At 48.1% G+C, this 14,370-nt stretch overlaps 1 protein-coding gene across 5 annotated transcripts in view; it reads right to left on the bottom strand.

The window, feature by feature from the left end:
- DSCAM (DS cell adhesion molecule) overlaps positions 1-14,370 on the bottom strand; it is a 447,196-nt gene that overhangs the window by 91,223 nt on the left and 341,603 nt on the right. For all 5 annotated transcript variants that reach the window (XM_040055422.1, XM_040055421.2, XM_040055424.1 and 2 more), the window contains exons 15-16: positions 5,394-5,561; positions 1,774-1,844 (exon numbers count right to left, since the gene is read on the bottom strand). In XM_040055422.1, coding sequence (XP_039911356.1) covers positions 1,774-1,844; positions 5,394-5,561 — 239 coding nt within the window. The remainder of the gene's footprint in view (positions 1-1,773; positions 1,845-5,393; positions 5,562-14,370) is intronic.

Below are 14,370 nucleotides of genomic sequence, written 5' to 3'. Positions count from 1 at the left end.
AGTAAAGGCAGGACTACACAAGCTCTAATCCTGCCCAGTGACTTCACCTTAAGGTCATTCCAAATTGTGAAAATCCATCTCTCCCTTCAGCTCATGAGACCAGGCTAATGAAGTATGTATTCAATATATAACTCACTTCTGTGAATCTCTTGTTATATTAGATACTGAACTTTGCTTGACAAGAATTCTCAAATCAAATTCCAAACACAATCTTGAGAACACAACCCCAGCACCTCGTTTGATATCCTTCAATATCAGACAACACCCAAAGCCCAGGACATGCTCAGTTGTACTTGAAGTGTCCTTGAAGTACAAATTGAACTATATTTTAGGCAGGTTTTGAAATATAGGCATGGGAATTCTGTTTGTCCTGTAGCTGCCTGTTCACATCTGCATCTATAAAATTTAATGGCAAAACTTCACAAACAGCAGCATTGAGTAGACTCTTGCTGCTTTTAAACGCATTCCACAAAGTGAATTTTCTGAAAAAGCAAACAAAGCTTTTCAATATGCTGACCCATAAATCCACAAAAACAAATTCAGGCATAGAAGCTTGAAGATTATCGTTGACTTGATCAGATAGTCACAGTTCTTAAGTGGTTAAAAAAAGGAAAAACCTATTATGAATTTATTTCAGTTGTTGAGAATCACTGTACACCCCTGCACGGCTTCAAAAACTACTTCCTTAGCTCTACTGACTGTGTGTTGGATTTAAATCCATGTCTTCTCTAAGTGCACTGTTGTGTTCCATTCCAGGTAAATCTGTGACCATGCAGCTTTTGGTTTTGGAAACTATTTGATGAAAAGCAACATTGATATAAATTTAAGATGTGAACAAGATCTAAGAATCAGCATTGCATTTTTTGTGACCTGTGCAGAAGAGGTTCTGAACCTGCCTTTTAAGGAACTGGCTTAAGCCTACAATATATTCACTATTATGCAATAAAAAACCAATTACCCATAGTTATTTGATTAATAAGCAGAATCTCACTGCTTCTGACTTTCTGAATAGTCCATATAATAGGACAAAAGCCACATGACTCACATTTTCAGGAGTAACCCTAACATCAATATAGAAATTAATCATTATTATTATGCCACTACACCACTTCAGCTCTTAATATTACATATTTCAGAACTGGAAATATATGGCATTATCAACACAATATACAAGCAGTATATATCACAAAACCATTTAAGACACGGTTTAAGTACCTCTGGTATCATACATACATCAAAGCATTTAAAACCTTGTATTATTGTCAAAATACTAGGAAAAACTTGGAAAAATTGAGTCACATGACATGCCAGATTTTTAAATGATATCAGCTGATGATATTTTTGTATTAATTAATCTTCATCTGTTCTCATGGACTTTACTGAGACACTCATACTGCTCTCTCCATGCAGCAAAAATCTGCCCCAAAGTCTACTGCAATGGGAAAAAGATCCCACTGGTTCTGATGGTTTCTGGGGAAGTTTTGCCCAAAACCACAGTGAAATTTCTTGAGTGTTCATTTCCTAAACATGTGGCCTTATCTCTGAAATGAGAAAAAAGAAGGAAATGCAAGCAGCTGCTACTTTTACTCTCCAATGGAAGGCTTTCTTTGCATGACGCTCCCTTCAGTGGCAAATATTTTAAGATTTGTTGGCAAAGGCATCTGCAATGTTTCTCCTAAATAAAATAACCAAGGCACAGTTGTTATAATACTCCCCTGAAAGCATCCAAATACTGACAGAGCCTATCTTGTCCACAGATGTGTGAGTATTTACCTTCCAGGTGACTCTGATGCTCTGTGAAGATATAGGCTCAAGCTGCACATCCTGAGGTGGACCATCAGGGGCTGGAAAGAGAAGGAAAATGCATCAAAACTGGCCCTCACAGCCTAAAGAATTCACCATTTCACTTAAAATGTCACCACATCTACACCCCAGTGTCACAGAGCTTGGAGTCAGTGTCACATGGAAAACTTCACCAAACAAAAGCAGGGCTAAAAATCTTCTGCATTCAGGTGTCATCTCTGGCCAACAGCAAAATACAGCATGTGCCAAAACATACCAAGCTGGTAAATAAAACAAATAAAATAAAATGAATAATAGTGGTTTTTTTGGCTAGAGGTACTCTCATAGCGCCATTTATGCATAGCTGGAGATCAGCAAGAGGAATTCTCAGCAGCCACAACCCTGTGGGGGACAGAAAAGCAGCAGAACACATTTAAAGCAGGTCAGCCAGGAGCTCCTAATCCAGCTTTCAACCTGTGGCAAATTTTCCAGTGGGTTCCCCTTTGCTCACTGGAAACTGAGCACATTCAGTGCAATATCAGATATTTTACACAAAATCCTGCACACTTTACACTCTCCTCCTCCCCAATAAGAGTTGCAACCTGGAAATCAGACAAAAAAAATCACTGGTAGATGGGAAAATGTTCTTTCAACTTCTGTCTGAGCCAGGGAAAGTTTCATGGACCATCAACACGGTGACAAAGGTGTGCATGAGGCTTTAAAAGTGAATGAAAAGAGAAGGAACCTCCTCATCAGCTGGGCAGCTACAAAGCAGATCAGGATCAGCTGGGATTGAACTGAGATGTGCAGTAAATTGCTTGCTCAGTGAGGTAAATCACTGCAAAGGGAAGATCTGAGGAGAGGGATGGAGCCATCTCGAGCCGCTGCAGAGGGTTCCCTTGATGCAGAATACGGCCTCAGTAAAAGATATTAAATTAAGTTTAATAGCAGGACAAAGGAAGGAAAGCAATAAAAAGGGTGAGATGGGGCTGTTAGAGGTGGAGCAGCAATAAATGACAGCTGTGGTGAAAGGAACCAGAATGTTTTGCTTTAACTGATGGAAGCAGAGACACAGAATACAGCCTATAATATGTTTAAATTATTAAATATGCACTATTCTCTGCCATTCCTGACTGTCCTTCATATGGGAAATTTCCAAAGCTTGAAAGAATTTTATTTCCATTCTCTGTGCATTAATACAAAGGAAGGAGAAGAGGAAAAAGTCCACTGGCAAAAATGAGATCTCTATGAATTTTTTGAAGCCTGACCTTGATTCTGTCCCCCTGTTGTCAAAAATGAATGCCGCTTCTCCTGGGTACATTACGATGTAGTAGAATTTGAGGGAAGCATTTGATCCCAAAAATAGGGTTTAAAATGTGCCCCCCAAAATCCTGACTTTTCCTCAAAAGACCCCAAATATTTTTTTTCACAGACCTGAATAGTTAAGTGCTCCCAGCACACCAGAGGGAGACGTAAAATAAGAAGTCGTTTGTTTTATATACTTAATGTCACACAGAGTTTGTGGCAAGGACATAAAGAAAACACAGATATCCCCGTTTCCTCTATTGATTTCAGTATTAGGCAATGGCCATAATGATTCTTTTTTTTTCTGACAGGCATTAGTGCTAGTGTGTACTGGCATCTATTTTCCAGCACATGAGCTAATTGGGGTTCTATGGAAAGAAAGATGTGGCCTGCAAGCTTTGAAATCATTCCATTCGTGCCTACCTTTTTGCCATAGAGACCTTTTACAGGTTTCTTTTTAATAGAGATATTTCTTTGCAATATGTGATACAGAATCTGCACCCCCTTTCCAAGTTGCTTGGTTTTTATCTTGTATTTCTTGGACCTTTATTTTGCTCCCTACTCATTACCTTCTCTCTCATCCCCTGCACCCATGCTGTTCTCCATTGCTTGCTGTAAAAGCAGAGAACAGAAGTAAACAGTGATCAAAAAAATGATGTTCCTACACTTTGTGCATCTCCTGAAATAAAAACCCAGGAGAAAAACATCACAAACTCTGCCTAAGCCTGACCTCCTCTCACCCAGTCCTTCCACACTGCTGGTCTTTTTCTACCAACAAACAGCTCCTCAAAAGACTGCGACAAAAGGATCATTTATTCTGAAACCTGGTTACAAAGAACTGAATAAAATGCGATGTTAAGGTTCCACCCTGCTCATGGGGAAGCTGTTTTTTTATGCCAGGGGCAGCTGCTGATCCTGACAACTTAATTACCAGTCAGGAAAAACTTGGCAAGTAAAAAACATTCCAAGCATGGGTAAATAAGGGAGCATGAGACATCTGATCCAAGACCCACCCCTCTATTTTGCACAAGGAAGGATGGGCATTTTGGGGTTACAGATAACTCTGGCTGGAAGAAAGGATAGTGATTTCATATTTTCTTTGCACAAAGGAAGAGAACATTTCTGATCAAAAATGAGCATTTTTCAAACAAACTATCCACTGTTAAATCTGTTCACTGCATGCTTTCCTTCTGCTGGAATGATAAAAGAAACTTATGTTGTCTCCATCTTCTTCTACTTTCCACTGTGAGCCCTTCTGTCCTGTTTCTACTCAGAAAGTCCCTCAGAACCAAAACCATGTTGTCCTGACAAGGACTGGGTTTTCATTGTAGGAAATTCAGAGAGAAATTAGGTGGGAATTGCACAGATGTCCTGACAAGGACTGGGTTTTCATTGTAGGAAAGTCCCAAATAAATTACGTGGGAATTACACAGTTGTGTTCATAGGAGCTGAACTAAAAATCAGTCTCTGGTATTCAAACCCAAGACCAAACTGAATCTTGAAAGAGAACGGAAATTTTCACTGCCAGGACAATGTTACTGTGTTGTTGTCTCTAAACCCCCAAAGAAGGAAGCAGTGTTGACTTAGCATAAGGTAAAGGAAGTCAGAAATTCCGTGTACATAAGAGTGGCTCCAAAGAACCACCAAAGAGAAAATGCCCACACAGTACTCCTGGTGCTGATGCAGGAGAATAAAGGGTTAAAAGTAAAAATAAAGGTCAGACTCAATGATATTGGAAGTCTTTTCTAACTCAAATGATTCTGTGATTCTGTAATACAACAGAACAAAGATCAGGGGGATGACATTAACAAGTGGCAGCCCAGAGACTTAAACAGAGGCCAGAAAAATAAATGGTTGGTGTGAGGAGATACTCAAATGAAGGTTGGGTTGAGTGAGGGAATATTCAAATGAAGAGTTGATTCATGTGCATCGACATTCTCAAAAGGGAGAAATTTAAAGTAGTTACCTTCATTAATATCTAAACATGTAAGGAAAGCCACAATACCCACAGGGGAGTCACCACCACTAAAAACAAGATGTTGCTGATTGAGGTGCCTCGCTGTGGATACAGGTGAGTTATTCCCAGCATCACAAGCTGAAAATTTGGAGCACAATGTCTTTTTTGACCACTAGATGCCACTGAACAGCTTTAATTACAGCCCTGCACAACAAAGCCGCAAACATCACGATCTTCTATGGGAATAACTCAGTATTCCTTTTGATACAGCCGCAGCCACATAAGCAGCATTTCCTGCGAGGATTCCTGACATCTGAGAGATAATTCCCACAGAATTTAGAGGGCATACCTGCTTCGTCAGTGGTGATGGTGAGCTCGTTGCTGGCCTCGCTCTTGCCGATGCGGTTCTTGGCGTACATGCGGATGTTGTAAGTGGAGGACGGGTGCAGGTCAATGATGGTGGCTTGGTTTAGCTGAGGGGAAACATCTCTGGTTCTCTGGACAGAATCCCAAGAGTCTGTTTGAGAAGAAATATCAGTAGAAACAGACAAATAAATGGTGACATTATTGTGGGTAATACAAGCGTGAAGTTAAACTGTTTCATGACATGGCTGTGTCAATCCAGAAAACACATTTTGCACCAAGCAAATCTTGTGATCCTTCCCCTTCCTCGACAGCACTCCTGACTGCTCCAAAAGTGCTGCTGAGAACAACAGGATCTTAGCTCTGGGTGATCAGTAAATCCACAGAAATAGCTACTCTTTGAGGAGGTGGTTAGAACACCAAAGATTCCCCGGTTTTGTGAGTGTGATTTTTTACCACTGTGAGATTGGAACAACTGCACAAAAATGGAAGTCGCTGCCCCAAAGGGATCCTCACTTTGTCAGAAATTTGGTTGTGCTCAAAAAAAAGGGAGGGAAGAGAGTTAACAAACAGGAATGCCCCAGGGGAGACCTCATTGCTCTCCACAGCTCCCTGACAAGAGGGTGCAGCCAGGTGGGGACTGGCCTGTTTTCCTTGGAAATAAGTGACAGGAAGAGGACACAGCCTCAGCCTGTGCCCGGGGAAGGTCAGGCTGGATATCAGCAGGGATTTCCTCATGGAAAAGGTTGTGAAACATTGGCAGGGGCTGCCCAGGGAGGTTTACAGTCCTCATCCCTGGAGGTGTCCAAGGAAGGCCTGGATGTGGCACTCAGTGCTCTGGGCTGGATGACAAGGTGGGCGCCGTGCATAGCTTGGACTTGATTGCCTTGGAAGCCTTTTCCAAATTCAGGGATTCTGTAATTTTGAGAAAGTTATCCCAGAAGAAGTAAAAATTAATCCTGGAGGAAACCCCTGCCCTGGAGCACCCCCAAGGTTGCCCAGGAGGCCAGTACATCCCCAGTGCTGTGGTGCTGCTCCAGCACTGCATGTACGCTGATCCAGGGCCTTTGGCTGCACAGCCATGTGCAGCTGCACCCACAGGGATCTGTCAGGAACATCACAGAACTGCTGCTGCTGCTGCCTCAGCTGGGGCTGCACAAGGGGAACCCATCCTGCCTTGCACAAGGCTGCTCAAGGAAGACTGAACTGGTGAGGGACACACCCAGCCTGGCTCCAAGACAGAACTCTGAGAGGTTTTTTGGAAAGAATTCTTCCCTGTGAGGGAAGGGAGGCTCTGGCACAAGGTTGCCCTGAGAAGCTATGGCCATCCCTGGATCACTGGAAGTGTCCAAGGCCAGGTTGGACATTGGGGCTTGGAGCAACCTGGGATAGTGGAAGGTGACCATGCACACGCATCGCGATCCAATGAGGGAGAGATGCCTCTGTCCTGATTGAGAGGCAAATGAGGCCATGGGATGGCAACAGAGGGATTTTATTCAACAACACGGATTTGATTGCACAAGAAGTGTGAGGTAGGAAGAAAGAAAGAGGAAACACCTATCAGAGAGAGGGAGACACAGAGCAGGAGATAATCAACTGGAACTACATGAGCTTTAAGGTCCCTGCCAAGCCCAACCATTCTGCTGGGGTAGAAGTTGTATGCCCAGAAGCGGCTCCACAGCTGCCTTCTGCTGAGCACTGAGCCCTGGGTAAGAACAGGGCAGCAGAGGGTACAAGGCTTTAGCCACAGGGTCAGCTGCAAGTTACTTCTGGTGAAGGTTTTGTATGCAGAATAGAAGTGAAAATGGTGAGAGGAGCCTTTGCAGCACCTTTACAGCCACAGCACGCCTAGGAAGGCTCCTCGCGTTGCTCCTCACCCACACCAAACTCACACTGCCTTTCTAACCCAGCCTGGCTCTCCAGCCATGGGCAGCATCAGAGCAGGGCTCTGGTGCCTTCGCTGTGCAGGCTGCACAGCCCTGCTGCAGTGGCCTTCCCAGCACAGCTCTCTCAGCCGGCCTCACCGTGCGCCTGCAGTTTGCCTGGAGAGCGCAGCGACAGCCCTGCCCTGCCGGCCCAGCCGGGAACTCTCCCACTGCCGCTGGGGTCTCAGCGCTCACTGCTCACAGGGCACTCACTTGCACTGAGGGTGAAAATACTGCAGTACCTCTGAGAGACAGGAAATGAAATCTGCAGACTCTTTCCTTGTGCCTTACAAACTTTATTAGAAGATACACAAATTCTTCCATAACTGGAAAAGTTCTGTCTTTTTTTGGTTATTTTCTGGGAAATTATAATGTATCATAATTACAACATATTGTATATTCATGTTTTTATATCATACACTATAACAGAAGTATACAATATGTAGTAAAATAAATTTTCTAGTTTTACTTACTCATTAAATTTTATCTCATTATGTATTCTTAAATTATTCTTCTTTTTCTTATTCTCCTTGTTCTAACTACTCTTGTTATTCTAACTATTCTTCTTTGCTTCTTCTATGTTTCTAAATGTCTCTTCTTATTCCTATTAATTTTTTTCTCATATGTATTTTTAAATTCATATGTTTATTACTTTTCTGCTTCTATTTTTACATTCTTATTACTATTCTTCTTATATGTATTTTTAAATTGTTCTTGTTTCCTTTGTCTTCTTAGTATTCATCTTTGTCATCTTTGTCTTCATCTGCTTCATTGTTGTCATCATCTTCATCTTCTTAGTTGTCCTTGTCTTCTTCTTTGTCATCTTTGTCTTCATCGTCTTTGTCCTCTTTGTTGTTGTCTTTGAGTGGTTTATGGTGAGAGTCTGTTCCAGGAGCCTCTGCTTTATGCCCAAGAAATGGTTGCTGTACCTTCCAGGCCTGTGGCTGGATGTGTGTGGGGCTGGAGAAGTGGGGGGCGATGGGCTCTTTGGATGGGCATTTTCCAAGCCTCAATGCCCTGGTGTTCTGTTGTGCTGTGCAGTTTGGTTTGCTGGGCTTGCTTGGCTTTGTTTGCCCATCAAAAAGCTTTACCCTTCCCTGGCTTGGAGGAGCTCCAGCAACAATCTTTCAGCTACTCGAGCTGAACCAAACAGCTGCTGCTCCGACACCAGAGGAGCAGAACTGGTGGGAGCAGGGCTGTCCCGTTCCAGCGCCAACCCTCGGGGACCCGAGCCAGGCAGAGAAAGCAGAGCAAGAGACTCCAGCTGAGCTGCTTTGTCTGCCCTCAAGAGGAGCTCAGTGCCAGAGAGACACCAGGGCCGTGCCTCCTGCTGCATGGAACTCCTCCGTGGAAGCTCCACTTCCCTCGGTGTGAAAGCCAGTGCCATCTCACACCCTTGAGTCAGGAAGGGGAATTTCTTCAGTGTTTGCCCCATTCTCCAGGAATTTTTAGGTGTTTATTCTTGTGTCTGTATGGGGCAGGGGGTGGGTTCTGTGAGTATTCTGTTGTTAATTAACTGTTGGGTTTGGTTTTTCTCACTTCTCTCTATTGGCGTTCCTTCTTCCATTTGTGGAGGGGGATTGTTGAAACCCCTTAGAGGAGACTCTTCATTGTAGAATGGCCTCTCAAATTTGTTTCAAATCTGAGGCAGTCATCTTCATCTTTTTCATCTTCTTCATCATTGTTTTCTTCATCTTCATCATCATCTTCAGCTTCATTGTCTTCTTCATCTCGTTTGTCTTCATCTTCTTTGTCATCTCCTTCATCTTCTTTGTCATCTCCTTCATCTTCTTTGTCTTTGTTATCTTCTTTTTCCTCTTCTTGATCTTCTTCCTCATCTGTTTTACTCTTCTGGCTGTGGCCTCATGCAGGCACACCGGAACAGCCCCCACAGCACCCACAGTGCCCACCTGAAGTGGGAGGGACATTTTCAGGGGGCAGCCAGCTGCCTGTGGAGGGCCTGGGATCCCAGCTGGGCAGGTGAAGTGCTGGAGGGGCTGTGCAGGGAAAGCACCCGGCTCTCTGTCCCTGCCTCTGGCACTGGCTCCTTGAAGGCAAGAGAAGCCACGTGTCCTACAGGGGCTTGGTGTTTCAGGGGCACGGGCCAGGCAGAGCAACCCTGGGCTGCGCAGCTCCAGTGCCTGGTCCTCAACCCAGCCCTCATGAGGAACACGCACCAGGAGCCCGTCTGCTGCAAAAACTCTTTGTCTTCTTCTGGGGGCAGCTCACCTCGTCCCAGTCAACCTCCTCTTGAGGAGGACCAAGGGCTTGGTGAAGATGCCATGGTTGCTCTTGTCTTCATAGTTTTCCTGCACAAGCTCCTTGAAGCTATCATCTTCCCAGCTGGGGTGTACTGGGGGTCTGCTGCCATTCCCTCTCAACACATCTTGGCCAATACAGGCTTCCCCTTGGGAAAGGTCTTGGCCAATGTATTCTTCCCAGTCAGAATGTTCTTCAAAGTTGTTGCCATCTCCTTGGACACTCCTTGTTAAGTGTATTCTTCCCAGTCTGAGAGGTCTTGGGAGTTGCTGGTTTCTCCCTTGGACAGTTCTTGCTTCAAGTATTCTTCCCAGACAGAGTGTTCACGGTAACTGGTGACTTCTCCATGGGAAAGATCTTCCTCTGTGCACTCTTCCCAGTCAGAGCACTCTACCTGAGACAGCTCGTGCTCAGGACACTCCTCCCACTGGGACACTCCTTGGGAGTTTTTCATATCTCCATGGGACACTTCTGCCTCTTTCTTATTTTCCCACTGGGAAAGCTCTAGCTTGATGTTGTCTTCCCCCTCATTGTCCTCTGCAGCTAAGGTCCCCTCCTCGCTCTCTTGCATTGCCTGCACTGATGCTGATGCTGATGCTGTCCCCTCCTCCTGCTGCTCACTGGGAGCCTGGGCCCCCATCTTGGCAGGTGAGGGGCTGGGGGGGTCCGTGCAGGGCAGGCACCGACTCTTGGCTGCACGGCGCCTGTGCCGAGTGCTCAGCCGAAGCCTCACAAGGGGCAAGCACTGAGATCCCCTCTCCCAAAGAAATACCCACTCTGTATCCTGTGGCAGACACCTGGGACAGGTCTGGGTCTCTCACCAGGAAAAGCTCCAGGTCATCCAAGTATTGCCACCATTTAATTTCCTTGCTGGAGTCCTCATTCCTCTCCCCACTGCCTGCACTGACCCCACCGCTGCCTCCACCTGCTGCTCCCTGGGGGCCTGAGCTCCCAGCTGGGCAGGTATGGGGCTGGGGGTGCTGTGCGGGGAAGGCACTGAGCTCTGTTCCTTTTTGGCAGTGACTACTGGTTCTACTTTTACAGCCAGCTTCTGTTGAAGGGCATAGGTATCTTTCAGCTGCTGCTTCAGTGCCTGCATCTCCTGTAGCACCAGACTCAGGATCTCCCTGGTGATGTTCTGGTCCATGAGACTCTGTGGGGCAGGAGAGGCACTGGGCAGGGCAGGCACTGCCTCTGATGCCACCTCCGCACCCACAGGGCTGGGACAGCTGGGCTCTGTTTCTTCTACAGCCATCTGATATTGAAGGACATACTCTTCCAGATTCTGCCTCATAGCATGAAAGTCCATCAATCAGGATGATCAGGAACTCCTCATTGATGTTCTGATCCTGGCATAGTGAAGACTAGCTGCAGCTCGGGGTGCTGAAGGGGACACCGGATGAGTTCTGTGGCTCTGGTGATGGCAGCTCCTCACTGAAGAGAGAAAGAACTGCTGCCTTTGCCTCCTCCAGAGCAAGAGGCTAAGGCAGCTCCTCCTTCTCACCAGCTCTGGCCAGGGAAGCAGCTGCCGGCTCAGCCTCCGTGGAACTGCCGGGGGCAGAGCAGGTGCTGGGCTGGGCAGACACTGCTTCTGCTGCCACCTCCACACCCACAGGGCTGGGAGAGCTGGGCTGTGTTTCTTCTACTGTGATTAATTGTCAGAGGTCATACTCTTCTTCCAGCTTCGCCAGAGGATGTACAACATCACCAGGATCTGGATAAAAATCTCCTTGGTGAGGATGGCATCCTGGCATGGTGAAGCCTGGCTGTTCAAGGTGTCAGAGGGGACACTGGATGAACTCTGTGTCCCTGGTGATGGCAACTCCTCACTGAAGAGAGAAGGAGCTGCTGCATTTACCTCCTCTAGAGCAAGAGGCTCAGGTGGCTCTTCCTCCTCATCAGCTCTGGCCAGGGCAGCAGCTGCTGGCTCAGTCGCTGTGAGACTGCCTGGGGCAGGAGGGGTGCTGGGCTGGGCAGGCTCTGGCTCTGCTGCCACCTCCATGCCAAAAGGGCAGGAAGAGCTGAGCTGTGTTTCTTCTACAGCCATCCATTGTTGGAGGTCATTCTCTTCCTCCAGCTTCTGCCTCAGTCTGCACAACTTCATCAATCCCAGGATCAGGAACAGGAACTCCTTGATGATGTTCTTATCCTGGAATGGTGAAGCCTGGCTTCTGGTTGGGGTGTGAGACAGGACACTGGGTGGACTCTGTGTCCCTGCTGATGGCACCTCCTCGCTGGAGAGAGGAGCTGCTGCATTTATATCATCTGGAGCAAGAGGCTCAGGCAGCTTTTCCTCCTCATAAGCTCTGGCCAGGGCAGCAGCTGCTAGCTCGGCCTCTGTGAGACTGCCTGGGGCAGGAGAGGTGCTGGGCAGGGCAGACACTGCCTCTGCAGCCACCTCTACGACCAAGGGGCTGAGAGAACTGGGCTGTGTTTCTTCTACAGCCACCCACTGTTGGAGCTCATAAGTTTCCTCCAGCTCCTGCTGCAGTTTGTACAACTCCACCAGTCCCTCAAGCAGGATCTCCTCAGTGATGTTCTGATCCTGGCTTGGTGAAGGCTGGATTGAGATTGAGGTGTCGAAGGGAATAGTGGGTGGTCTCTGTGTCCCTGGTGATGGCAGCTGCTCACTGGAGAGAGAAGGAGCTGCTGCCTTTACCTCTTCTGGTGCGAGAGGCTCGTGCAGCTCTTTCTCCTCATCAGCTCTGGCCAGGGCAGCAGCTGCCAGCTCAGCCTCTGTGAGACTGTGAGGGGCAGGAGAGGCACTAGGAATGGCAGGTGGTTCCTGTGCTGCCACCTCCACACCCACAGGGCTGGGAGATCTTGGCTGTGTTTCTTCTACAGCCATCCACTGTTGGAGGGCATCCTCTTCCTCCAGCTTCTGCCTGAGTTTGTAGACTTCCATCTGTCCCTCAGTCAAGAACTCCTCAGTGATGTTTGGGTCCTGGCATGGTGAAGCCTGGCTGCTGGTTGGGGTGTCAAGGGGGATACTGGGTGGTCTCTGTATCCCTGATGATGGCAGCTCCTCGCTGGATAGAAAAGGAGCTGCTGCCTTTACCTCCTCTGGAGTGAGAGGCTCAGGTAGCTCTTCCTCCTCACCAGCACAGGCCAGGGCAGCAGCTGCCAGCTCGGCCTCTGTGAGACTGCCCGGGGCTGGAGAGACACTGGGCAGGGCTGGCGCTGCCTCTGAGGCCACTGCCACTCTCAAGGGGCAGGGAGGGCTGAGCTGCATTTCTTCTACAACCATCCGTTCTTGGATGTTACCTTCTTCCTCCAGCCTCTGCCCCATTTTGTAGAAGTCCACCAGTCCCAGGATCAGGAACAGGAATTCCCTGATGATGTTCATGCCCCGGCATGGGGAGGCCAGAATGCTAGTCCGGTTGTTGGATGGGACACTGGGTGGGCTCTGTGTCCCTGGTGATGGCAGCTCCTCACTGGAGAGAGAAGGAGCTGCTGCCTTTATCTCCTCTGGTGCGAGAGGCTCAGGCATGTCTTCCTCATTGGCAACTCTTGCTGGGGCAGCAGCTGACAGCTCAGCCTCTCTGGGACTGTCTGGGGCAGGAGAGGTGCTGGACAGGGCAGGCGCTGCTTCTGCAGCCACCTCCACACCCACAGGGCTGGGAGAGCTGGGCTGTGTTTCTTCCATAGCCATCCATTGTTGAAATTCATACTCTTCCTCCAGTTTCTGCCTCTGTTTGTACAACTCCACCAGTCCCAGGATCAAGATCTCCTCAGTTACGTTCTGATCCTGGCCTGGTAAAGCCTGGATGCTGATTGAAATGTCAGAGGGAACACGGGGGGGGCTCTGCATCCCTGGTGATGGCAGCTCTTCACTGGAGAGAGAAGGAGCTGCTGCCTTTATCTCATCTAGAGTGAGAGTCTTGAGCAGCTCTTTCTCCTCATCAGCTCTGGCTGGGGCAGCAGCTGCTGGCTCAGCCTCTGTGAGACTGCCTGGGGCAGGAGAGGAGCTGGGCAGGGTTGGTGCTGCCTCTGCTGCCACCTCCATGCCAATGCGGCTGGGAGAGCTGGGCTGTGATTCTTCTACAGCCATCTGTTCTTGGACATCATCTTCCAGCTTCTGCCTCATTTTGTAGGCCTCCATCTGTCCCTTGATAGTGAACTCCTCAGTCATGTTCTGATCCTGGCTTGGTGAAGCCTGGCTGCTGGCTGGGGTGTCAGAGGAGACACTGGTTGGGCTCTGTGTCCCTGGTGATGGCAGCTCCTCACTGGAGAGAGAAGGAGCTGCTGCCTTTAATTCCTCTGGAGTGAGAGGCTCAGGCAACTCTTCCTCCTCATCAGCTCCGGCCAGGGCAGCAGCTGCCGGCCTGGCCTCTGTGGGACTGCTGGAGGCAGGAGAGGTGCTGGGCTGGGCAGGTGCTGCATCTGTTGCCACCACCACCCTCATGGGGCTGGTAGAGGTGGACTTTGTTTCTTCTACAGCCATCCATTGTTGGATGTCATACTCTTCTTCTGGCTTCTGCCTCTGTCTGTAGAACTCCCCCATTCCCAGGATCAGGAACAGGATCTCCTTGGTGATGTTCATGTTCTGGCATGGTGAAGCCTGGCTGCTGGTTGGTGTGTCGGATGGGACACAGGACGGGCTCTGTGTCACTGGTGATGGCAGCTCCTCACTGGAGCGAGAAGGAGCTGCTGCCTCTATCTCTTCTAGAGTGAGAGGCTTGGGTGGCTCTTTCTCCTCATCAGCTCTGGCCAGGTCAGAAGCTGCTGGCTCAGCCTCTGTGAGACTGCTGGGAGCAGGAGAGGCACTGGGCATGGCAG

Source organism: Hirundo rustica, chromosome 2, assembly GCF_015227805.2.
Source record: "Hirundo rustica isolate bHirRus1 chromosome 2, bHirRus1.pri.v3, whole genome shotgun sequence".
Lineage (NCBI taxonomy): Eukaryota > Metazoa > Chordata > Aves > Passeriformes > Hirundinidae > Hirundo > Hirundo rustica.
The sequence above is the reverse complement of the archived record's forward strand: the minus strand, read 5'-3'. Positions and strand labels throughout refer to the sequence as shown.